The following is a 27,457-nucleotide window of genomic DNA, read 5'->3' on the forward strand; positions in this document are numbered from 1 at the left end:
AGAGGGTGGTGAATCTGTGGAATTCTCTACCCCTGAGGGCTGTGGAAGCTCAATCATTGAGCATGTTCAAGACAAAAATTGATAGATCTCTGGATACTAATGAGATCAAGGGATATGGGGATAGCGCAGGAAAGGGGTGTTGAGGTAAATGATCAGTCATGATCTAACTGAATGGGGGAGCAGGTTCGATGGGCTGAATGGCCTACTCCTGCTTCTATGTTCATAAGATTTGGTTTTGTAAATTTGAATAGAGACTGAGACAAATCTTGAGATTTCTTGGGATTGACTACAATATGGTGTGAATACGTGAAGTTTACAGTTCCTCACTAATCTTCACAGCTTCTTTCTGTTTCTCGAAGAGCAGTTGGTCTCTACCTTGTCATCTGAAGTTTGAAGATTGCTTACATACATGGTTTTATCTTGTCTCACTGCTATCTGAGCTCCCTCGTTCAATACTATATATATCTCAATGATGCACATTGCATTTGGAATCAAATTCACTGCACTTTGCATCAGCACTTAGTGCTGTGCAGATGCAAGTCTTGCTCCGTCCTTTCTTCACAAAATTTCATCTTAGCTCATGTACAATTTGAGTTGGCAAATTTGATTTGAGACTGCAACCAGCAACCAGATATTCCAACAGAATTTTTTTCAGAAGGTAAGTTATTATAGACAACTGTATTTCTGTGATTAAATGTCAACCAGGTTTGTGGTTTCTTTTGAACGCAATGCAGTACAATCTGACTGTCACTCTGGACATATGTTATAACAAGCAATGGATTCCCGATTCAGAGCTTTATATAGTTTTCTTGTTATCAGGAGAACTGTAAGCGATGCTTGTTCTAGCAGAAGGCTATCAGAGTTGTAGATTGAGTTCCCTGTTGCAAATGGGAATAAGAATGAAGTGTTTATTTGTTTTTTTCCATCTTTTTTCATGCGCTAGTTTAAAATGTTTGAGAGGTGTCATGATCAAGATCAGAACATTCCCTTTTCTGTTATGCTGTATCTGTGCCCGAAAGCAAATAACTTGGTGGTAGTTATGGGAATTAAGCTGCACTGAAACTAACCGGTTTCAGTGGTAAATGTTTTATTCCATTTTCCAGAGTCACCCATGTACAACAGTTATAAACTGTCCTTTTGGTTCATGCGATATCTACAATGTCACTATTGTTATGTATGTTTTTCTGCCTCACTGTTCAGCAAGAAGAAAGGACAGATCCTAGCAACCATGCCATTAGCTGGAACCCCTGCACCTACCAAGAAGAAAAGGACATCTAGAATAATTACAAAAACGATAAAGGATGGTAGGTCCTGCGTTTATAACATCCCACTCACAGCTCCAAATGTAGCTTTCCCCATAAAGACACTGGGCTCATCCAGATATTCTGAAGTAGTTACTCGGATTACACTCACATTTAGTCTGGTGGATATATTTATTTGCTACTACTTTGTAACAAGGTCAAGCATGAAATGGAGGTCCTTTTTGAAAATGTTAGGAGTGCTGTGTGTTATATGCTTGGAATGAAGATTCTTAAAAACCCAAACTATTTTGCTGCACACCTCACACTAAACCTGCTCTATTCTGTGTCTTTTCCCTTTAAGACTACAGTTTTGACTACAAGTCTACAACCGATTTATAAAATACATCCATCGTACTATCAGTTGCTTAAGCAGTCATAGATTAATCTACTTATAACAAAGGCAGAACAGTGAGAGACTCTGTTTGATTGAATTCTTTCTGTGGGTTTCCTTTGTCTCCAGTAATTTTATAAAACCTGTGTAGAGCCAGGTATGTCTCCTCAGATGACAGGAGCACACTTTAATTCATAGAGCTGATGACAGTGAATACTAACAGCTGAAGAAGTGTGTGATTGATCTATTGACTGCAGTCAGCAGTGTTGCTAAAAATGCAGCACTCGCTTATAACTCCAGCCGTAAAAGTGTTAGATATTGTTGAGACCATGGTCCAATAAGATTACAGGGCCAAGCATGTGTTCTACCCCTGAAACCTCCACCCCCACTTAAAGTGTTTTATGTTTCTTTTGTTTACCATTCTCTGCAACAGCTGGAACTGGGATTAACTTTGGGAAGAAAATCAGCATCCCGAGGGATGTTATGTTGGAGGAGCTGTCACTGTTGAAGAATAAAGGATCGCAGATGTTTAAAGAGAGGCAACGCAGGGTTGAAAGATTCATCTATGAGTCACATCCTGATGTCTTTAACCCAGATTCGATGGTATGCATTTCTACCTTAAAAATGTAAACCATTTTAAAGTCAGTGCTGATAAACTCAGACCCACATACAAACTTATTTTCATCTATTTATCACCTGTAATGCCATCTCTGTAATTCAACTTCAGAACACAGCAAATTAAAATTCCCCCATTTCATCCTGAACTGCTTCATAATAGCTGCACATTGAGGGTCCTATCACATCAGCACCATGAGCTTAAGAAAACCATTGAATACACGGTAATATTCAGGTGTGGAGAGATAGCAGCCCATCACTTCACCTCCACCTTTGATGCCCTGGTCCCCAGTAAAATCTTTACCATCTCCCAGACTGGTCATTGCCCAATGGCATGCCCTCATCTTTGCTCCCGTAAGTCCAAGGAGCACAGACTTGAATGCATCTCATGCACAACTGGCTTAGCCATTCATCTACACATCTTACGTAACCTCCTCCCACCCCCCAACAAGAGGTGTGTGGGCCTCATGGACTTCTTTGTCACCAAGGATAGACACCTGCCATTCAGTTACATCTGCTGCTTTCTCCCCACTATTCTCCTTGTTCACTGAGCAGAATCTCATCCTGGATTTTTCCCCAACCCCCCAGCCCTGAATCATAATTTCTCTCTCTCCAGCTTCTCTCCCAACTCCCCAGTGCCCCATTTGATCTCATGTAATCCATGAGCCCCTTTTTCTGGTCTCTTGACCCCATTCCCAATAAGCTGCTGAATACCCAACTTCCCTGCTAGACCCCCCTGCTAGATGTTGTGGCAAATGGTTCCACATCCTTTGGCAAAACCACCGTTCTCTCTTCCCACCTCACAAAATACACCCGCACGCACTGTCTTCCTGAAAACTAGTATCTCGTCTCCAAGCTCCCTTTCCTCTTTAACGTCCTTGGATACGTGGCTGTGTCTCAAATCGGTGCCAGTTCTTCTGAAACTCTCTGTTTGAATATCTTCAATCAGATTCTGTTTCTCCCACAGCACTGAAATGACCCAAACTAAAGACCTGGATGATATTTTCTATGACTTGGACTGTGGTAGATTATCCCTTAAAACCTCCTTTATGTCTTGTATCTCTAACATTTTGACCACATCCTCCTCCTCCAAGACCTCTCCACCATTGTCTGTCTCACTGGGACTGTCCTCACTTAGTTCTACTATTAATTATCTGATTGTAACCAAAGTATTTCCAGTAACGGCTTTTCTTTCTGACATTGCACTATCACCTATGATGTCAAGGGTCCATCCTTTCCTTCCCACTCTTTTTGGTTGTTAATTATAACATTTGACAATTTTTGAACTGATTTGTGCTGCAGATTTGTCCAATTTTATAAAAGCAGCTTATTTTTTTAACAAAAGAAGTGAAACATTGAAATGGTCAAAGCTGAACCATGCTTAGACCCCTTTGAATTATTCCAAGCATCTCGATTTCAGTCTTCTCTCTCAGTCCTCCATCTAGCTTGGCCCTTTCTCTTGTTTGTCTCGCTATTTATCTGTTTTGACTTTGTCTAATTTAACCTCAGTCTTTCCTCTCAGTCCTCCATCTATCCTGGAATGAATGCCATTTATACTTTCTCACCAGAATTAATCGCCCATTGGATCTTCTCACATTCCTCTGCGTAAATTCTCCCTCTCGATCCTCCATCTACCTGGCTATTATTTTACTTTACTTGGTCTTCCAGCTCAAAGTACCGTAACTATTCTTGACTTCTCTTCTTTTTTCCCCGACTGTTTCTCAAACCAAGAAAAATGAAGTTTATTAACAGGAGTGCAATTAGTGTTGGCAATTCTTCAACAAAGTGAACATTTGCCACCTCTCCCAGCTAACTGCATAATATTACCAGTCAATCGCTGCATCACGACTTCACATTGTGCGTTGGGTAATGTATTTTTATTACATTGTTTAAAAAACAGATGTATTTCAACTCATTTTTGGGGTAGGAATCACAGCAATATTTTCCCCATAATTTAAATTGAAAGCTATATATTTTTTCCAATTGAATTGAAATTTTCCCAATCAGGTTTACATTCAGATTGATCTCCATTGCAGATAATTAAAGTATTGAAATAAAATGAACATAACATCAAAATGACAGATTGTTTTTTGAAAACTCCCCATTCATGCAGAGGATTTTGTCCTATGTTAAGATTTGTATTTTGCTAATACTTTAAAATCTGCTTTGAAAAATTTAGTGAAACACTTTAAAATTAGATGCTCATTATTTGGTGTCATTTGATGATGTTACCAAGTCCCTATTATACAGCAGTTTGCCACTTGAGGTTGTTTTCGTTGGAGAGAAGGAGGAGGAGAGGTGACTTAATAGAGACATATAAGATAATCAGAGGGTTAGATAGGGTGGATAGTGAGAGTCTTTTTCCTCGGATGGTGATGGCAAACACGAGGGGACATAGCTTTAAGTTGAGGGGTGATAGATATAGGACAGATGTTAGAGGTAGTTTCTTTACTCAGAGAGTAGTAGGGGCGTGGAACGCCCTGCCTGCAACAGTAGTAGACTCGCCAACTTTAAGGGCATTTAAGTGGTCATTGAATAGACATATGGATGAAAATGGAATAGTCTAGGTCAGATGGTTTCACAGGTCGGCGCAACATCGAGGGCCGAAAGGCCTGTCCTGCGCTGTAATGTTCTAATTCTAAACATCCCATCCAATGTCACATAGCAGATAGAAACTTTCCTTTTTAACTGATTTGATGAACTTTCTTGGGGCAGGGTCAAAAAAATCAAAAACAACAAAACCCCCCGGAGAAAGAGCAGCAATTAAGATTGGGTAGCAAAATAGCGAACTAAACATTGAAGGTGTCATCACAGTATAGGACAGTGTTTACATAATCAACCAACAGCAGCAGCTTGACCTATATAGTGTCTTTTTAACATAGACATCTGTTCCAAACAAAGAGGGTGTATGATACATGTCAGGTGAATTCTTCAAGTGAGAACCAGGCAAAATACAGTAAGTTGAGAGGGGAGGTGAAGAGGAAAATAAGACTGGTAAAGAGAGACTATGAGAATAGAATGGCAGTCAACATAAAAGGGAACCCAAAAATCTTCGCCTGGCATGTAAGTAGTAAGCAGGTAGTAAGAGGTGGATTGGGGCTATTAGGGACAAAGGGGGTGATATCTGCTTAGAGGCACAGGGTAAGGCTAGAATACTTAATCAGTACTTTGTATCAGAGTTTACTAAGAAACAGGAATCTAACAAAATATCAGTCGAAGTGGAGAGAGTAGAGGAAATGGATAGGGTAAAAATTGAGAGCGAGGAGGTACTGAAAAGGCTGGCTAAGCTTAGGGTAGATAAGTCACCTGGTTCGGATGGCTTGCATCCCAGGTTGCTAAAGGAAGTGGGGGTGGAGAAAGAAGGGCTTGCCAAAATCTTCCAATCTTCCCCAGATACAGGGGAGGTTGCCAGATTGGAGAGTGGCAAATGTGACACCCTTATTCAAGAAAGGGTGTAAAAACTATCTGAGCAACTACAGGCCAGTCACTTTAACACCAGTGGTGAGTAAGATTTTAGAAACAATAATTAGGGGAAAAAAATCAACAGGCACATGGAGAAGTTTGAGTTAATTAAGGAGAGCCAGCATGGATTTGTAAAAGGCAGATCATGCTTAACTAATCCAATTGAATTTTTTGATGAAGTAACAGAGAAGATTGATAAAGGGAATGTGGTGGATGTTGTCTATTTGTATTTTAAGAAAGTGTTTCATAAAGTACCACATAAAAGGCTGGTTAACAAAACTGAGGCTCATCGAATAGGAGGGTCAGTGTCCAACTGGATAAAAAATTGGCTCAAGGACAGAAAACAGCAAGTCATGGCAAATGTTTGTTTTTCAGACTGGAGGATGGTAGACAGTGGTGCTCCCCAAGGATCAGTGCGAGGACTACTGCTTTTTTTATTTTATTTTAAGATACAGCACTGAAACAGGCCCTTCAGCCCACCGAGTCTGTGCTTACCAAGAACCACCCATTTATACTAACCCTACAGTAATCCCATATTCCCTACCACCTACCTACACCAGGGGCAATTTACAATGGCCAATTTACCTATCACCTGCAAGTCTTTGGCGGTGGGAGGAAACCAGAGCACCCGGCGAAAACCCACGCAGTCACAGAGAGAACTTGCAAACTCCGCACAGGCAGTACCCAGAATTGAACGGGGGTCCCTGGAGTTGTGAGGTGCTAACCACTGTGCCACTGTGCCACCCTGACTTGGATCTTGGAATAGAGCAGAATTTCAAAATTTGTTGATGATACCAAACTTGGAGGTGTGGCAGACAGTGAAGATGATACGAACTGCCTTCAACAGGACATAGATAGGCTAGCAGAATGGGCAGAATGAGTGGCAGATGGAATTTAATACTGGCAAGTGAGGTGATGCATTTTGGCAGAAGGGATAGGGTGAGACAATATAGACTTAATGGCACAGTTCTAAAGAGTGTGCAGGAACAGAGAGACCTCGGGGTGCATATGCATCGGTCTTTGAAGGTGGCAGGACAGATTGAGAGAGTGGTTAGCAAAGTATATGAGATCTTGAGCTTCATAGAGGCATAGAGTACAAAATCAGGCTGAATCTTTACAAAGCTCTGGTAAGGCTTCAACTAGAGTATTGCATCCACTTCTGGTCACCACATTCTAGGAAAGATGTGAGGGTCTTTGAGAGGGTGCAGAGGAGATTTACCAGAACGATTCCAGGGATGGGGGATTTTAGATACATGTTAGGGACTGTTCTCCCTGGAGCAAAGCAGATTGAGGGGAGATTTGATAGAGGTGTACAAGATAAGTTAGACATGGAGAAACTGTTCCTATTAACTGATGGTACAAGGACCAGGGGACACAGTTTGAAGGTTTTAGGCAAGAGATGCAGGGGGTATGTGAAGAAGAACTTTTTTTACGCAGTCAGTGGTAATGACCTGGAATTTGCTGCCCATGAGGGATGTGGAAGCAGAGATAATGAATGATTTTCAAAGACAATTAGATGGGCACTTGAAGGAAATAAACTTGTAGGGCTATAGGGAATAAGCAGGGGAGTGGGATTGACTGGATTACTGCGCGGAGAGCCAACATGACTCATTGGGCCGAATGGCCTTCTGTGCCCTAAATGACTCTATGACTGTCCCAAGGCAGATTAGGGCTGAAACTGGTCTTCACCAGTAACACAAAACAAGCTCCTAATGAATTGGCTGCCTGATTTATGCCACGTAAGATTTTACGCCGTTCCCAATTTTCTTTTCTATTGAAATTAAAGGTGTGGATCAATTTCACCCCCATATTGCGTCTGATGCAAAAGAAAATTTGTAGAATATTAATCCAGAAAGCGTGTCTTGAATTCTCTAATGTTTAAGACACGGAGTAGGGTAGTAAGGTGTAGTCACTGTTCTCAGAAAATTTAAAAGACAGGGAGAGAATTCAGAAAACAACAATAGCAAAGTTGATTCCAAATTTGAGATGATTCTAGCTGTCATTTGAGCAAAATCTGTTCTCGTCTGAAAGGAATAGCAGGGGAGCAGTGATCCAGTAAAAAAGGTAGAGAATCCAAAACCAGAATATGAGAACGAGAGAAAGTGTGAAAAACAGCTGGGAGCGAATGCAGCTTAAACACTTCTCCACACTTAAAGGTGTGAACTAACAGAACAAACTGTAACCTGCAGCAGTCAGTGCAAACTTAGCTGAAACATTTTGAATGGAGTTAGGATAGATTGAGTACTGATGCAGTGCAGAGAGAAAGGATAAACATGGCAGGAGAGAGATTAGAAATGGACTGTTCAAATCCTGTACGAGGGTCTAACTGAATGAAGCCTTAAACAACTTTTCCTTGTTTTGACAATTTAATTTTCTTAAAGCTCTGTGACTTTGAAAGGAAAACCTTGGGCACAGATGCTTAACGCATTGATCTGAAATTCCTTTGCTGTTTAGTGGCGAAGTTAGCAAATTTAAAATAAATGAGCCAATATCCTTTGTGGAGAGAGGAATTGTAGACCAATGTGTGAAGCATTGATATGCTGCTCTCCAATTTCAAACCCAATAACACAGAAAGGGAATGAAATCAAACATTCTAATACAGTGAAAAGATAAAAGAACCCGCAATGTGAAAAATAAATAAGAAAATGAACAGGAAGTTGAAAAAACTCCAAAAAAAACAAGAATATCGAATTTGTTTGCATCAGAAATAAAGCAGATCAATCCAGTCAAGCGGTGATTCTTCTCTATAATTAGCAGATACAAGGCAGTTGGGCGAACTCCTCACTGGCTGCTAGAGCTGGGTCATTGCTATCCAGTTAAATCTGATCAGTTTATGGTCACTGGAGCAGCTGTAAATATCTGTGCTGCGATGTATTTTCAACCAGCAGAAAAGGCCAAATGAAGATGTCTTCCTTAGCTGGCAGTATTAAAACTGCACGGCATATGGTTTAGCAATATGTTAGAATCATTGTTGCTAAACAAATTCTGTTTAATATTAAAATAAAATAACTGGAGTGAAAAACCTATGAAAAATTCTCAAGTCCTTCAGTCCTGTATGATTTTTGCAGACATCCTAGTTCCTGAGAAAGGACAGTACTGGGGCAGGACTGAGGGTAGATTCCAACCCAACTCCCTGCCTAGGAAGGTGGATGCTATGGGAAAGAAAAAGGGGGAATAAATTGATTAAAAATAAATGGCACACAAAAAAAATCTGAATTAAAATTTCACTGGGAGGACCAGTTACGATAGTAACATGCTGGCTTGTTCAGTATGTGTAGCTGTGCCTCACCTGTCAAAGATCACCAACCACCACTGTCTGTTCAAGTGATGCTGATGACTTTTTGGCAGAATCCGTGGAAGAACAGGACGTTCTCCTGGTGTCCTGGGTAACTTTCCTCATCCAACCAATGCTATAAAAAGCACAGGTTAGCTGGCCTATCATCTCATGGCTGTTCATGTGAAGGCTTACAGTCAGTGCAAGTACAATCCAAAAGTAATACATTGCAAAGGACTTTGAGAATTTTCTAGCAGAGACACAATAAGATTCATTAAAAATGCCAATTCTTCAGCTGAAAAGACAACAAAAAAACCTTTGGAAGAAAAAGTTTCAAGGAAACAAACATGCATTTCCTTCTGTTGCAAAAGGTCAAAGGTTGCAGTTGGGCTCAGAGGTCACAAAAGTGACATGAAGTCTGATTATGACTATATCATAGTCATAGAGTTATACAGCACAGAAACAGGCCCTTCAGCCCATCGTGTCTCTGCCGGCCATCAAGCACCTATCTATTCTAATCCCATTTTCCAGCACTTGGCCCGTAGCCTTGTATGATATGGCATTTCAAGTGCTTATCTAAATACTTCTTAAACTTTGTGAGGGTTCCTACCTCTACCATCCCTTCAGGCAGTGTGTTTCAGTTTCCAACCACCCTATGGGTGAAAAGATTTTTTCTCAAATCCCCTCTAAACCTCCTGCCCCTGACCTTAAATCTATGCCCCCTGGTTATTGACCACTCTGCTAAGGGAAAAGGTTTCTTCCTATCTACCCTATCTATGCTACTCATAACTTTGTATACCTCAATCAGGTCCCCTCTCAGCCTTCTCTGCTCTAAGGAAAACAACCCTAGCCTATCCAGTGTCTCTTCATAACCGAAATGCTCCAGCCCAGGCAATATCCTGGCGAATCTCCTCTGCACCCTCTCCAGTGCAATCACAACCTTCCTATAGTGTGGCAACCAGAACTGTACACAGTACTCCAGCTGTGGCCTAACTAGCATTTTATATAGATCCATCATAACCTCCCTGTCGTATAAAATACTGGAAAACATATAACTTCATGTAATGTTGTACTTTCAGTGAGTCTGTGTCAGCCACTTGCCTCCTCCAAAATTAACACCCTGCTGTGTTAAACTGGTCCCCATTTGGTATTCATCCATTAAATGGGTTTGTTTCAAATGACCATATAATCAGCCACCAGTGTTATCAATTTTCTTCTCATCAGGTGTTACTGTGCATGATGTGATCTTTTCTAAAAAGAACAGTAGAGATTCATTAAATTAGAACCATTAAACCACATTTCCTGGATACTTTTGAACCGATCACAAGTAAATGTTCTTACTTTAGTGCATAAATCATTATCTACCTACAACACAACTTGCAGCAAAACACCTGCGATCCAAACACTAGAGATAAAAACCATGTTCAGATGAGATGTTAACCTTGGGTTATAATTGTGACAAGGACTGTGAGACACAGAAGGACATGGATAAGCTAGCAGAATTGGCAGACAGTTGACTGATGTATACAATGCAAAGAAAGTGAAATAATACACATTGGAAGTAAGAATGGGGAAAGGAAATACATCTTTAATGTTTAAATGGAATAACACAGAAGAGGAACCTTAACTTACAGATAGACAGGTCATTAAAGGTGGTAGCACAAGGAGATAAGGTCGTAAAAAGGGAAAGAGAATAACTGATCTTGTATCTAGAGACATTGAATATAAAAGGAAGGAGGCAGTGTTGAACTTGTACAAGACACAAACTCAGTCACAGTTGGAGTCCAGTTTTGGGTACCAGATTATAGGAAAGGTAGAAAAGCAATGGATCCATAAGAATCTCACCAGGGTTGAAGGGTTTGCAAAACCATTGTCGATTGTTGTAAAAACCCATCTGGTTCACTAATGTCCTTCCCTGGTCTGGCCTACTTGTGACTCCAGACCCACAGCAATGTGGTTCAATCTTACATGCCCTCTGAAATGGCCTAGCAAGCCACTCAGTTGTATCTAACCACTACAAAGTCAATAAAAAGGAATGAAACCAGACGGACCACCCGGCATCAACCTAGGCACCTTAAACGACAACGGCAAACCCAGTCCTGTCGATCCTGCAAAGTCCTCCTTAATAACATCTAGAGGTTTGTGCCAAAGTTGGGAGAGCTGACCCACAGACTAGTCATGCAACAAGCTGACATAGTCATACTCACAGATTCATACCTGACAGGCAATGTCCCAGACAATGCCATCACTATCCCTGGGTATGTCCTGTCCCACCAGCAGGACAGACCCAGCAGAGGTGACAGCACAGTGATATACAGTAGGGAGGGAGTTGCCCTGGGAGTCCTCAACATTGACTCCGGACACCATGAAGTCTCATGGCATCAAGTCAAACATGGGCAAGGAAACCTGCTGCTGATTACCACCTACCGCCCTCTCTCAGCTGATGAGTCAGTATTCCTCCATGCTGAACAGCACTTGGAGGAAGCATTGAGGGTGGCAAGGGCACAGAATGTACTCTGGGTAGGGGACTTCAATGTCTATCACCAAGAGTTGCTCGGTAGCACCACTACTGACCGAGCTGGCTGAGTCCTAAAGGACATATCTGCTAGACTGGGTATGCAGCAGGTGGTGAGGGAACCAACAAGAGAGGAAAACATACTTGACCTCGTCCTCACCAATCTGCCTGCCGCAGATGCTTCTGTCCATGACTGTATTGGTAGGAGTGACTACCACACAGTCCTTGTGGAGACGAAGTCCCGCCTTCACATTGATGATACCGTCCATCGTGTTGTGTGGCACTATCACCGTGCTAAATGGGATAGATTTGGAACCGAGCTAGCAATGCAAAAATGGGCATCCATGAGGCACTGTGGGCCATCAGCAGCAGCAGAATTGTACTCAACCACAATCTGTAACCTCATGGCCTGGCATATCCCCCACTCTACCATTACCATCAAGCCAGGAGACCAACCCTGGTTCAATGAAGAGCGCAGGAGGGCATGCCAGGAGCTGCACCATGCATACCTCAAAATGAGGTGTCAACCTGGTGAAGCTACAATACAGGAGTATCTGCGTGCCAAACTGCGTAAGCAGCATGCGATAGACTGAGCTAAGCGATCCCATAACCAACGGATCAGATCTAAGCTCTGCAGTCCTGCCACATCCAGCCATGAATAGTGGTGGACAATTAAACAACTAACTGGAGGAGGTGGCTCCACAAATATTCCCATCCTCAATGATGGGATTAATGTAGGATTCGTATAAAAATGGGTGGTTGATGGTCGGCACAGATTCAGTGGGCCAAAGGGCCTGTTTCAGTGCTGTGTCTCTAAATAAATAAATGATTGCACAATGTTCAGCACCATTTGTGACTCCTCAGATACTGAAGCAGTCCGTGTAGAAATGCAGCAAAACCTGGACAATATCCAGGCTTGGGCTGATAAGTGGCAAGTAACATTCGCACCACACAAGTGCCAGGCAATGACCATCTTAAACAAGAGAGAATCTAACCATCTCCCCTTAACATTCAATGGCATTACCATTGCTGAATCCCCCACTATCAACATTCTGGGGGCTACCATTGATCAGAAATTGAACTGGAGTAGCCATATAAATACCATGGCTACAAGAGCAGGTCAGAGGCTAGGAATCCTGCAGTGAGTGACTCCCCAAAGTCCACCATCTACAAGGCATATGTCAGGAGTGTGGTGGAATACTAAAATAAAGGCTAAATACTGCTGATGCTGGAAATCTGAAATACAAACAAGAAATTCTGGAAATACTCAGCAGGTCTGGCAGCATCTGTGGAGAGAGAAGCAGAGTTAACGTTTCAGGTCAGTGACCCTTCTTCAGAACTGATGGAATACTCTCCACTTGCCTGGATGGGTGCAGCTCCAACAACACTCAAGAAACTTGACACCATCCAGGACAAAGCAGCCCGCTTGATTGGCACCCCATCTACAAACATTCACTCCCTCCACCACCGACACACAGTGGCAGCAGTGTGTACCATCTGCAAGATGCAATGCACCAGGCTCCTTAGACAGCACCTTCCAAACCCGTGACCTCTACCAACTAGAAGGACAAGGGCAGCAAATGCATGGGAACACCACCTACCTGCAAGTTCCCCTCCAAGTCACATGCTATCCTGACTTGGAACTATATCGCCGTTCCTTCACTGTCGCTGGGTCAAAATCCTGGAACTCCCTTCCTAACAGCACTGTGGGTGTACCTACCCCACATGGACTGCAGCGGTTCAAGAAGGCAGCTCACCACCACCTTCTCAAGGGCAATTAGGGATGGGCAATAAATGCTGGCCTAGCCAGTGACGCCCACATCCCATGAATGAATTTTTTAAAAAGTTATAATCGAGATGGGATGTTTGGGCTTGTGTTAGAGCTGGGAAATTTGAGATGTCGATAGGGTGAATAGTGAGAGACTGTCTCCACTGGTCAGGGAGACGGTAATGAGAAGGCAAAAAATCAAGACAATCACAAAAAGAATTAAATAGGATATTAGAAAGAATTTATTTACACGGAGGGTGGCATAATGTAGAATTCTCCACACAAGCAGTCTTTGAAGCAGAGTCCATACATTCTTTGAAAAGAGAATTAGATAGTTGCTTTCAAAAACAATATTAAAGGGTACAGAGAATGAATGGGAGAGTGGGATTAGAATGGGTAGAATATTAATGGGTATGGGTTGTGAGTGTGTGTGGTCTTTGACTGGGTGGGATATTAATGGGTATGGGGAGTGAGCGGGAGAGTGGGATTAGGCTAGGTAAGATATTAAAGGTATATTAAAACAAGAAATGCTGGAAATACTCAGCAGGTCTGGCAGCATCTGTGGAAAGAGAGGCAGAGTTAACGTTTCAGGTCAGTGACCCTTCATCAGAACTGGCAAAGGGTTTGGGGAGTGAGTGTTAGAATGGGATTAGGCTAGGTAGGATATTCAAGGGTATGGGGAGTGAGTGTGAGAGTGGTATTCGACTGGGTGAGATATTGATGGGTATAGGGAGTGAGCAGGAGAGTGGGATTAGGCTAGGTAATATATTAAAATAGTATGCGGAGTAAGGGGGGGAGTGGGATTGGACTGGTTGGGATATTAATGGGTATGGGAAGTGAGCGGGAGAGTAGGATTAGACTGGGTGTCTTGTGAGAGATAGCATTTTAATCTGACAGACCAAATGGCCTGTTTCTTATTTAATACTTTATGCTTCTATGTAAATTTGACAGGGGTGAGAAGGAGAAGACACCAAAATACAAGAGAGGAGCAAGAGGAGAGTGATGGAGCAATGCCATTGAGATGGTTAGGATAATGATGCCTGTATTCTTGGACAGTTGAAGGAATAAGAGGAGTGCCAGATGTTTATTTAGACAAAGTCACCACTGGGTAGATGGAGAGCTAAACAAGAGAAGTGGCCAAGCCAGATGGAGGACTGAAAGGAAAGATGGAGACAGAGAGATACTTGGAGCATTTTGAAGGGGTTTAAGCATATGTCAACTCAGAATGTTTCCTGCTTTCTCCTCGATATTTCACAATTGATTTCTATGGAACAAATTGCTGCTGGTTTCATAAAACTGCACAAATGTACTTAACAAATAAGTTTGGAAATTGTTACATGCTCTAATTAGACTGCCAAAGTACTTGATTTTAATATTTTGTGTGGGGATTTTATTGAAATGAAGAAAGGAAGACACCATTTAATACCATTGCTCTGGCAATTGACAGTGTTACCATGCTTTGTAAACTATTCCATGGATAGAGGACTAGGAGGCTCCCTGAGCCCATTCCTCCTCCAGATTAGAGGCATTGCAGCTCTCCATCTCTTTAATTCCAATCCTTCCCCTTTCTTCATGCTTCGATTACCTACCCATTCTACCCTATATCCCATAATATTTTACATCCAGAGTTAAGTACCTCCATTTAAACATCACAATTGATTTTGCTTCTCTTGACTTCTGTGGTAAATACAAAACACATCCACACAGTCCTTTCTATGCAGAGATATTTTACCCATTAGATTTGCCGTTAGCTGTCCTCATTTTAACTTTAAGATTACATTCTCTTGTCCTGACCTCCTAATTGTAAGTGCACATTACATGATATTTATTTTGGATTCTTTCATTGATTGGGATGCTGACACCTTTTAATATTTCCACAAATCTAATCATTACTAAATCCTCTCCTGCTTAGGCTGAAGGCCTCGGGAGAAACTGATGGCATTAAAAAAGCTTTAAACTGAAGGCTTTGAAACACAAGACCCTCAAATAATTAATCCAAATTTAATCAACCAACCAGAATCATAATTGGCAAAAATCTCCTTACCTCTGAGCTTAAAACATAACTTTAATATATTTTATGTTTTGTTTCCTAAATTCCCAAGGACAACTTACAGAAGTTCCTCCCTGGCTCTGGTGTTGTGCTGAAGACTGGGTCAGATGGCATCCAGGTGATTGGACAGATGGGGTCTGGAGTCAGAAGTGGGTACAGTCGCTATGGAACACATTCGAGGGGCACAGCACCAGCACCATATCCCAAACCTCAGCACCTTGCTGCTGTCTCTGGGATCACTGGGAAACATGGGAGTGGTCAAGGAGACGGAGGGAGTGGAGGGGCTGGAGGCCTTGAGGGTAGCGGAGTTCAAGGTAAGTGTGTGAATGAGGTTAACCTTTGAATACCGAATAGGCTCAGCAATAATTTTCTTGCTTTGTCTTGTCGACAATATTGGTAAACATGATGCAGGAAAGCTGTGGCAGTCTCTGAATGGGGTGCTGTTTTCTTTGACAAACTTTGCTTTTCTAGGTGAAAATACTGAGAAATAAAACTGCTTGTGAATCCTGTGGCACAACATACATTCAGGCAGTGCATGGGAACAGAGACGATCGACGACAGAAGTAAATTCATCTTTGGGCCTTGTTGGGTGAGCTGTTGGCACAATCTCAGATGCTCTAATGCAGCGCATCTGTCAGGGCCTTAGCAATTTCACTTTACCTTGAGGCCTAGAGATTAGTCTCGGGGAGGGAAGAGAGAAGATTGGGAGGGATGACCACAGTTTTGTGGAACCAGAGACGCACTCCTTAAGCCTTGAAGGCTGCTCAAGGGCTGGGATGACCATTGGAATTTGGGCATCGCAAGCCTTGACTTGGACAAATGAATTTAAGTGCCTGGGTCTGAAATGAGTGAATATTGAATATCGAAATTAAGTATGCACTCACTTCAGGCAGCTACCAGGGCCACCTAAAACATAAAGGCCCCAACTAATTTAGCATCGACCTAAATTGGTTATCATTGTGCCTGGTTTAGGCCCATAAAGCAGATGCAATGCTGTTAAATTTAGACACCTCTGTGTGTAAAATTAGACAATAACATGTGGATCTTAAAAAAGAAAGATTTGCATTTATATAGCACCTTTCAGGACCCCAGGACATCCCAGAGCACTTTATAGTCAATGAAGTACTTTTTTTAAAGTAATGTCAGGGTTAGACTGAACAGGTTCATAATTTTTCCAGAACTGCATCATATTTTTGGAGAGGATTTTCCTACGGTTTGTTATTTTCAAAGAACTTGGGGAAAAGTGAAGAAATTCTAAGTTTCCAACAAATTGATAACAAATAGCGAGAATTTTTTTAATGTATTCTTTGGGATGTGGGCATCGCTAGCAAGGTCACATTTATTGCCCATCCCTAATTGAATTGGGAAGATGGTGCAAGACCTTCTCCTTGAAGCTCCCACAGGATCTTGACCCAGATACATAAGAAAGCTTGTCAACCACCCTTGTGTTTGGCAATTGCCATTAATATCCCAGGGATATGGAGAGCAAAACCAGCCCAGGGTCCCTGCTGTGTGTGAATATGATTGGAATCAGCTGTGATGCATCAGACAGTCGATTTACCTCAATGTCTTGGCTGACAGTTGGAAGAGTGGCTCTTCATGTGTAACCAATGGAATTGCACCTCAGGATGGGGGTACACTTTCAGGAGAGAGGGATCAAAAAAGGAAAAAATGGAAAATTGACTCCCATTTGATTACTTTCCTTCTACAATGTTCTTGAACTTAAGAGCAATGGAATAAAACTAATTTAGTAAGTGTACAAAGCTTCAATTTATAAGTGATGCCCCTCCATCACTGGCCAATGTGCAAGAACATCAATAATTGAAAGAGGTACAACACAATACAACAAATAGTTGGGGAGTAATGTAGGGGTTAGATTGAACAGGTACCTCACACAAAGGAAGATGCTTGTGGTTGTTGGAGGTCAATCATCTCAGCTCCAGAACATCCGGGCGGCACAGTGGCGCAGTGGTTAGCACCGCAGCCTCACAGCTCCAGCGACCCGGGTTCAATTCTGGGTACTGCCTGTGTGGAGTTTGCAAGTTCTCCCTGTGTCTGCGTGGGTTTTCTCCGGGTGCTCTGGTTTTCTCCCACAAGCCAAAGGCTTGCAGGTTGATAGGTAAATTGGCCATTATAAATTGTCCCTAGTATAGGTAGGTGGTAGGGAAATATAGGGACAGGTGGGGATGAGGTAGGAATATGGAATTAGTGTAGGATTAGTATAAATGGGTGGTTGATGGTCGGCACAGACTCGGTGGGCCGAAGGGCCTGTTTCAGTGCTGTATCTCTAAATACTAAAAAAAATACTAAATACTATCACTGCAGGAGTTCCTCAGGGTAGTGGCCTAGGCCCAACCATCTTCAGCTGCTTCATCAATGACCTTTCCTCCATCAAAAGGTCAGAAATGGGGATGTTCGCTGATGATTGCACAATGTTCAACACCATTCGTGACTCCTCAGATACTGAAGCAGCCCATGTCCAGATGCAGCAAGACCTGGACAATATCCAGGCTTGGGCTGATAAGTGGCAAGTAACATTCATGCCACATAAGTGCCAGGCAATGACCATCTCAAACAAGAGAGAATCCAATCATCTCCCCTTGATGTTCAATGGCATTACCATCACTGAATCCCCCACTATCAACAGCCTGGAGTCACCAATGACCAGAAACTGAACTGGTCCAGCTACATAAATACTGTGGCTACAAGAGCAGGTCAGAGGCTGGGAATTCTGCAGCAAGTAACTCACCTCTTCTCCCCAAAGCCTGTCCACCATCTACAAGGCACAAGTCAGGAGTGTGATGGAATACTCTCCACTTGCCTGGATGGGTGCAGCTCCAACAACACTCAAGAAGCTCGGCACCATCCAGGATAAAGCAGCCTGCTTGATTGGCACCCCATCCACAAACATTCACTCCCTCCACCACTGACACACAGTGGCAGCAGTGTGTACCATCTGCAAGATGCACTGCAGCATCTCACCAAGGCTTCTTCAACAGCACCTTCCAAACCCACGACCTCTACCAACTAGAAGGACAAGGGCAGCAAATGCATGGGAACACCAACATCTACCTCCAAGTTCCCCTCCAAGTCACACACCATCCTGTCTTGCAACTATATCGCCATTCCTTCACTGTTACTGGGTCAAAATCCCTTCCTAACTGTTGGTGTACCTACACCCCAAGGACTGCAGCAGTTCACGAAGGCAGCTCACCACCACCTCCTCAAGGGCAGTTAGGGATGGGCAATAAATGCTGAGCTAGCCAGCGATGCCCACATCCCATCAACCAATAAAAAAAGTGAGATGAAGCCGCATTTGAGACAGGAAACTCAAGTAAAAAATAGCAATAATATGGAAACTTCAGTATCCCTGAGGCACTGGTCCATAAAGGTACAAAATGAGGTAAATGTATTGTGTGGCTTTATAAACCACTAATCAATACCAGTCAGCTTTTGTTCTGTGATCAGAACAAAACGAGTTGTAATGCAAAAATGTCTTGACGTGAATATCTGTGACTGTTCAGCCTCTCAGCTTTTGTTTTGCTCTTTGCTTGTTTGCAGGGGGAGCTGATGGTGGGAAGGAAGCTGGAGGTGCTGGGAAAAAGCACATTTCAATATTCAAAACCTATGTGTCACCCTGGGAACAGGCCATGGGCAACGATGCTGAACTGAAGGCTACCATGAGTTTACACATGGAATCTCCATCCGGTTCAGTCAAGCTCCGCTCCTATAAATCTTTCAACAGGTGAGGTTCTTGTCGTTAACTTAACGGAATGAGTTAGAATTCCACAGTGGGGGTCATTTTTATTGCAAGGCTGGTTGGATCACCTGCAGGTTATAGACATTGAAATCAATGGAATGGAAGCTGGTTCGGCTCTATCTATATCAGGTCAGTAATGCGCTCCAGCACAGTAATGCTTGGGGGTGAAGATGAAAATTGAGCGATAATTCCACACAAACACCTGACGCGCTTTGATGATTTTGCTGGAGGTGCTACCCATTTTCAAGGAGCAGAAACTGTGGGCAATCCGCGATTTTACAGCCAATCGTGCGAGTTTGGATAAATCTGTCCTGACCGTGTCCAGGTTAGATGGAACCCCCTCAATAATGTTCAAGTCTTCAGCATCCAGCAAGTTGAGGAGCATTTCCATCCACTCACTCAGGTTCATATTGTTGGAGCTGAAGTTTGATGTTTCCACACCAGGGAAACAATCCAAACAATTTGCATTATACTGGAGCAGATCAGTACATGGGGTAAATAGAATTAGTCATCTGATACTGGCACTGTGGTTCACTGGCAATGTTTCCTCTGAGCATAGCTGCACAACAAGCCGCAACTTCCCATTCATGTCTCGCACAAGTCTGCTCCTTCAATTTACTGAACATGCCTGGCCGCACACTCCCCAAAACACAATCGAGGGTATGTTGATTATAGAGCTTCAAAAAAATCAATAAAAATGTAAAATAAATATAACCAGCTGCTGGTAGTGGATGCAATTAAGCATTTTTTTCTCTCGCGCGAATTCTGGGATTGAATCAGACGGAACGTCCTGAGTTCCAGCAGAACTTGTCCCGGCTCCAAAGGGAGTTACTTACGGAAGTTAGGGAATTCCTCCAAGATTAGTTTGTTATCTGGGGCGCCGAACAGGAAAGGGAGGAAATCAAAAATGACACAGTCTTGCTCACCCCACTAGAAGTGTGTCATAGAGCAATGCAGGATGGAGGTCTTCACCTTCAACAGAGCGAGGAAAATGAGTGGCATTAAAGGGACGGTGGTAACTTGTATTTAAAATTGGCTAAGGGACAGGGTGCAGAGAGTAGGGGCTTTGTGATCTTTTGGAGTCAGTATTAGGACCATTGCTTTTCTTGTTCTACATAAATAATATGGATTTGGAGAGAGGGAGTACAATTTCGAAGTTTGTGGATGATATAACACTTGTCAATGTAGTAAATAGTGAGCAGGATAGTAACAGACATAAAGGAACAAAGAACAAAGAAAATTACAGCACAGGAACAGGCCCTTCGGCCCTCCAAGCCTGCGCCGATCCAGATCCTCTACCTAAACATGTCGCCTATTTTCTAAGGGTCTGTATCTCTTTACTTCCTGCCCATTCATGTATCTGTCTAGATACATCTTAAAAGACGCTATCGTGTTCGCATCTACCACCTCCACTGGCAAAGCGTTCCCTGCACCCACCACCCTCTGCGTAAAGAACTTTCCACGCATATCCCCCCTAAACTTTTCCCCTCTCACTTTGAACTCGTGACCCCTAGTAATTGAATCCCCCACTCTGGGAAAAAGCTTCTTGCTATCCACCCTGTCTATACCTCTCATGATTTTGTACACCTCAATCAGGTCCCCCCTCAACCTCCGCCTTTCTAATGAAAATAATCCTAATCTACTCAACCTCTCTTCATAGCTAGCGCCCTCCATACCAGGCAACATCCTGGTGAACCTCCTCTGCACCCTCTCCAAAGCATCCACATCCTTTTGGTAATGTGGTGACCAGAACTGCACTCAGTATTCCAAATGTGGCCGAACCAAAGTCCGATACAACTGTAACATGACCTGCCAACCCTTGTACTCAATACCCCGTCCGATGAAGGAACGCATGCCGTATGCCTTCTTGACCACTCTATTGACCTGCATTGCCACCTTCAGGGAACAATGGACCTGAACACCCAAATCTCTCTGTACATCAATTTTCCCCAGGACTTTTCCATTTACTGTATAGTTCACTCTTGAATTGGATCTTCCAAAATGCATCACCTCGCATTTACCCTGATTGAACTCCATCTGCCATTTCTCTGCCCAACTCTCCAATCTATCTATATTCTGCTGTATTCTCTGACAGTCCCTTTCACTATCTGCTACTCCACCAATCTTAGTGTCGTCTGCAAACTTGCTAATCAGACCACCTATACTTTCCTCCAAATCATTTATGTATATCACAAACAACAGTGGTCCCAGCACGGATCCCTGTGGAACACCACTGGTCACACGTCTCCATTTTGAGAAACTCCCTTCCACTGCTACTCTCTGTCTCCTGTTGCCCAGCCAGTTCTTTATCCATCTAGCTAGTACACCCTGGATCCCATGCGACTTTGCTTTCTCCATCAGCCTACCATGGGGAACCTTATCAAACGCCTTACTGAAGTCCATGTATATGACATCTACAGCCCTTCCCTCATCAATCAACTTTGTCACTTCCTCAAAGAATTCTATTAAGTTGGTAAGACATGACCTTCCCTGCACAAAACCATGTTGCCTATCACTGATAAGCCCATTTTCTTCCAAATGGGAATAGATCCTATCCCTCAGTATCTTCTCCAGCAGCTTCCCTACCACTGACGTCAGGCTCACCGGTCTATAATTACCTGGATTATCCCTGCTACCCTTCTTAAACAAGGGGACAACATTAGCAATTCTCCAGTCCTCCGGGACCTCACCCGTGTTTAAGGATGCTGCAAAGATATCTGTTAAGGCCCCAGCTATTTCCTCTCTCGCTTCTCTCAGTAACCTGGGATAGATCCCATCTGGACCTGGGGACTTGTCCACCTTAATGCCTTTTAGAATACCCAACACTTCCTCCCTCCTTATGCCGACTTGACCTAGAATAATCAAACATCTGTCCCTAACCTGAACATCCGTCATGTCCCTCTCCTCGGTGAATACCGATGCAAAGTACTCGGTTAGAATCTCACCCATTTTCTCTGACTCCACGCATAACTTTCCTCCTTTGTCCTTGAGTGGGCCAATCCTTTCTCTAGTTACCCTCTTGCTCCTTATATATGAATGAAAGGCTTTGGGATTTTCCTTAATCCTGTTTGCTAAAGATATTTCATGACCCCTTTTAGCCCTCTTAATTCCTCGTTTCAGATTGGTCCTACATTCCCGAAATTCTTCCAAAGCTTCGTCTTTCTTCAGCTGCCTAGACCTTATGTATGCTTCCTTTTTCCTCTTAGCTAGTCTCACAATTTCACCTGTCATCCATGGTTCCCTAATCTTGCCATTTCTATCCCTCATTTTCACAGGAACATGTCTCTCCTGCACGCTAATCAACCTCTCTTTAAAAGCCACCCACATATCAAATGTGGATTTACCTTCAAACAGCTGCTTCCAATCTACATTCCCCAGCTCCTGCCGAATTTTGGTATAGTTGGCCTTCCCCCAATTTAGCACTCTTCCTTTAGGACCACTCTCGTCTTTGTCCATGAGTATTCTAAAACTTACGGAATTGTGATCACTATTCCCAAAGTAGTCCCCTACTGAAACTTCAACCACCTGGCCGGGCTCATTCCCCAACACCAGGTCCAGTATGGCCCCTTCCCAAGTTGGACTATTTACATACTGCTCTAGAAAACCCTCCTGGATGCTCCTTACAAATTCTGCTCCTACACTAAGTGAATCCCAGTCAATGTTGGGAAAATTAAAATCTCCTATCACCACCACCCTGTTGCTCCTACATCTTTCCATAATCTGTTTACATATTTGTGCCTCTATCTCACGCTCGCTGTTGGGAGGCCTGTAGTACAGCCCCAACATTGTTACTGCACCCTTCCTATTTCTGAGTTCTACCCATATTGCCTCACAGCTCGAGTCCTCCATCGTGCCTTCCTTCAGCACAGCTGTGATATCCTCTTTGACCAGTAATGCAACTCCTCCACCCCTTTTACCTCCCTCTCGATCCCGCCTGAAGCATCGATATCCTGGGATATTTAGTTGCCAATCATGCCCTTCCCTTAACCAAGTCTCAGTAATAGCAATAACATCATACTCCCACGTACTAATCCAAGCCCTAAGTTCATCTGCCTTACCTACTACACTTCTTGCATTCAAACAAATGCACCTCAGACCACCAGTCCCTTTGCTTTCATCATCTGCTCCCTGCCTACTCTTCCCCTTCGTCACGCTGACTTCATTATCTAGTTCCTTACAGGTTTTAGTTACTACCTCCTTACTGTCTACTGACCTCATTTGGTTCCCAACCCCCTGCCACATTAGTTTAAACCCTCCCCAACAGAGTTAGCAAAAGCACCCCCAAGAACATTGGTTCCAGTCCGGCCCAGGTGTAGACCGTCCAATTTGTAATGGTCCCACCTCCCCCAGAACCGGTCCCAATGTCCCAAAAATCTGAACCCCTCCCTCCTGCACCATCTCTCAAGCCACTTATTCATCCTGACTATTCTTTCATTTCTACTCTGACTATCACGTGGCACTGGTAGCAATCCTGAGATTACTACCTCTGAGGTCCTACTTTTTAACTTGGCTCCTAACTCCCTAAATTCTGCTTGTAGGACCTCATCCCGTTTTTTACCTATATCATTGGTGCCTATGTGCACAACAACAACTGGCTGTTCACCCTCCCCTTTCAGAATGTTCTGCAGCGGATCTGAGACATCCCTGACCCGTGCACCTGGGAGGCAACATACCATTCGGGAGTCTCGTTTTCGATCACAGAACCGCCTATCTACTCCCCTTACAATCGAATCCCCTATGACTATAGCCTTTCCACTCTTTTTGCTGCCCTTCTGAACAGCAGAGCCAGCCACAGTGCCATGAACCTGGCTACTGCTGCCTTCCCCTGGTGAGCCATCTCCCTCAACAGTATCCAAAATGGTATACCTGTTGTGGAGGGAGATGACTGCGGGGGACACCTGCGCTGCCTTCCTACTCTTTCTCTGCCTTTTGGTCACCCATTCCCTTTCTCCCTCAGCAATCCTAATCTGCGGTGTGACCAATTCGCTAAACGTGCTATCCACGACCTCCTCAGCATCGCGGATGCTCCAAAGTGAATCCATCCGCAGCTCCAGAGCCGTCATGCGGTCTAACAAGAGCTGTAGCTGGACACACTTCCTGCACGTGAAGGAGTCAGGGACATCAGCCATGTCCCTGAGCTCCCACATTGAGCAAGAGGAGCATAACACGGGTCTGAGATCTCCTCCCATTTTTAATCTTAAGATTAACTTAGTCTGAAACTTAGAAAAAAATGAAAAAGGAACAAAAAGTTTTTACCAATCACACGATAAAAAAAAAGTAGAAAAAGCCTTACCTTATCTACACACCACCGAGTCCTTTTTTTTTTGGTTAGAGGAGGAGGGCGGGTGGGAGACACTACCCGTGTAGTTTCTCGGGTTCAGAAAAGGCCCAAATATATAGGGTTTTACTTACCCAGCAGCCCCGTGGTCCGCCGAAAACAAAAGGGAATTAAGTTTAAGCTGAAACTGACCTTCCCAGCTGCTCACTCGCTCGCACTCTCTGCTCCCGAATAAGCTGCTGCAATGAAACATGTAGACAAATTGGTGAAATTGGTAAACACATGGGCTGACGCAATTTAATGCAGGTAAGTATAAAGTCATGGACTTTGGGAGGGACAATATGGAAAGACAGTATCATTTAAATGAGACTGTTTTGAGGGGCTGCAAGAACAGAGGGACCCGGGGGTACATAGTCACGAATCTTTGAAGGTGGAAGGGCAAGTTGACAAGGCAGTTAAGAAAGCGTATGGGACACATGACTTTGTAAAAAGGGGCATTGAATGTAAAAACAAGGAAGCCATGCTAAACTTTACAAATCTCTGGCTAAGCCTCAGCTGGAGTATGTGCACTATTCTGGGCATCACACTTCAAGAAGGATGTCAAGGCCCCTGATAGGGTACAGAGGAGCTTTATCAGGATGGTATGAAGGATGAGGTACTTCAGTTAAGTGGAGAGATTGGAGAAGCTGGGGTTGTTCTCCTTGGAGCACAGAAGGCTATGGGGAGACCTAAAAGAGGAATTCAATATAATGAGGGGTTTTGATAGAACAAGTAGGGAAAAACTAATTCCCCTGGCAAGTAAAATTTCTCCTCAAGTATTTTGACAAAAAGTATAAACTGGCAAGAATATTCCATGAGACAAAAATGTTCCCAATAACGAAATTTTGAATCTTTGTCTGTTCTCATCTTCAACAAATACGAGATCAAGATAAGTGAGCAGGAAGACCCAGACTGATGCTGACAGCCATTGTAAAACTCATAATAGATGCTTAGTCCCGCACATTGCAAGGCATCATTGCTCCAACTCACAGAAACTGCGGTAGAGCAAAGAAAATCACAGGAATGAAAAATAAACATGTTTTTTTAGTAAACCAACCCAAGAGCGCATATTCATAGCATGAAGATCATGATGACCTTGGAGGTGCACATTTATTTAGGATTTAGCACAACAAACTCACCCTGTGTAATAAAAGCAAAATACTTCAGATGCTGGAAATCTGAAATAAAAACAAGAAATGCTGGAAAAACTCAGTCGGTCTGCAATATCACCTTGTGCTTGGCTTCCTCCAATGGTAAATGTCGGTGAGACGCCTAATAATTGCATTTTACTCAATCATGAAGTTAGCTGTGAGAAATATTGTCGAGAAAAGCTTAGTAACCTATTTGAACAGTTGGAGGACATCGGCCTGTCGTGGGGAATGGGCCCTTTCTGCTATATATGCATAAACATCCAAAGCAGTCCCATTGCAGGGAAAGAGTTACAGGGATATTGCCCAGGTAACTATATCATTATTTGTTTTTACTGAGATACTAAAGCGCAGGACCAATAGTCGAAGCATTAAAGTCTCATGACTAAGCCATGCAGATCAGCAAAGGTCCAAGCTATGACCCTCGATCTATGCTGATTAAGCGCAAACATACCGTGACTCCTGGGACTTCTTGTTTGGGTGCTAATTGAGAAGAGGTTTGGGCTCCATTACAACTTCTTCCATGTTCGTTGTTGAGCCCCACACATCAGTTATAGTCATTTAGGAAAAGTACAGGACGATAAATGGTACCTCGGGGAAAGAGTGCATTTTCATGAGGAAAGGTGTGGACAAGAACAAAAAGAAGCGCTCAATCGAGGGTCAAATCATCAAACGAGCCGATGTTGCCTACTCTTCCATTCTCTATTTCGAAAGATAATGTGTGAGTTGTGTGTGTGTTGGAGTGAAGGGAGGGGCTGTTAGAAAAACCCTCCTAAACACAGGGTCGCACTGGTAGAATCAAGGGGAGCCCATCTTGGATGCGTTGCTAATGTTTACTGGTCACAATTTTTGTTGTTTACCAGTAATCAAATAGCTGCCCGAGGTACCCAGTCTACAACAGCTGTTCTGTTATAGAGACAAGCTATTTACCTGCCTGGCCATTTGACTGGAAGGTGTTTTGTGATCAAAGAGCGTAGGCTCGGAGTGACTAGTGTGGACGTTACAATTTCCAAAAATCTTTCAGGTAACACAAAGTCACAAAGGGCCACTTTTACGTTGAAAACGGCCCAAAAGATGGTGAGAATTTCAACAGTATACTTCCCAAAGTCTCTGGTAACTGTACGTGACCTGATTAGTATTCTTAAATTAGACTGTGACTTGATACAGCAGTGTCACTAGATATCGGAGGTCAGTTCTGAAATCTTTGCCTACATTCTTCCAGCCGGAGCTGCCTTACTTAAAGAACTGCACTCTCCCTGGAGAAGAAAATACTTCCAAATAAATCGAAGCCATATTTCAGATTAAACAAAAACATCTTCACAAGTGACACCATATTGAGAAATTGTGGGCACCAGGTCCTGTAAACATATAATTTCCATTCCCCTTTCTAAAATCTGTCTGTTTTCAATAACAGCTGTACTGTACATTATATAGAATTAGAAGTCTACATCACCAAAACAGGCGTTTGACTCGTCTGGTGTTCATGCTCCACACGACGCCCCTCCCACTCCTCTTCATCTAACCCTATCAGCATTTGTAATCTTTAATTATTTCCTCACTGTTTGTCCTTGAATAAACTCAGTGGGAGAGTTGCTATGTGTTTTATACTTCGGTGGTATTGCGTTCTAAAGCCTCATCCACTATTACAATCTAAAATCGAACCTGCGTTTAAAATCTTTTTCAGAACTGCCATGCCATTTGGAGGGTTTGAAAAGGCAGCCAAACTGATGACTTTTCAGCTCCCAGAATTTGATACAGCTCCTCCAGAACCTGAGCCTTTGGTCGTATTCCACCAAGATATCAGCTGCCGGCCAAACTTTAACAGGACCCCTCTGGGCTGGACTCCAATGAGCACAGATTCCTTGGTTAACCTTGGAATAGATCTTGATTTCAACGCTGAAACTGATGACCTGTAG

General features: G+C 43.2%; 1 protein-coding gene across 1 annotated transcript; it reads left to right on the plus strand.

The window, feature by feature from the left end:
- The first annotated feature begins 1,228 nt into the window (after nt 1-1,228).
- LOC137355311 (myozenin-1-like) lies at nt 1,229-27,457 on the plus strand. Its single transcript, XM_068020298.1, has 5 exons — nt 1,229-1,304; nt 2,066-2,235; nt 15,369-15,630; nt 18,878-19,061; nt 27,226-27,457. The coding sequence occupies exons 1-5, from the start codon at nt 1,229-1,231 to the stop codon at nt 27,455-27,457; spliced, it is 924 nt and encodes a 307-aa protein (XP_067876399.1).

Source organism: Heterodontus francisci, chromosome 42 (genome assembly GCF_036365525.1).
Source record: "Heterodontus francisci isolate sHetFra1 chromosome 42, sHetFra1.hap1, whole genome shotgun sequence".
Lineage (NCBI taxonomy): Eukaryota > Metazoa > Chordata > Chondrichthyes > Heterodontiformes > Heterodontidae > Heterodontus > Heterodontus francisci.

Bases quoted from the DNA above. Each gene is read 5' to 3' on its own strand.
- LOC137355311 (XM_068020298.1), top strand. From the start codon at position 1,229: ATGCCATTAGCTGGAACCCCTGCACCTACCAAGAAGAAAAGGACATCT. The intron at 2,236-15,368 runs GTATGCATTTCT...TAAATTCCCAAG, and splicing joins TCTTTAACCCAGATTCGATG to GACAACTTACAGAAGTTCCT. The intron at 19,062-27,225 runs GTGAGGTTCTTG...AATCTTTTTCAG, and splicing joins TCCTATAAATCTTTCAACAG to AACTGCCATGCCATTTGGAG.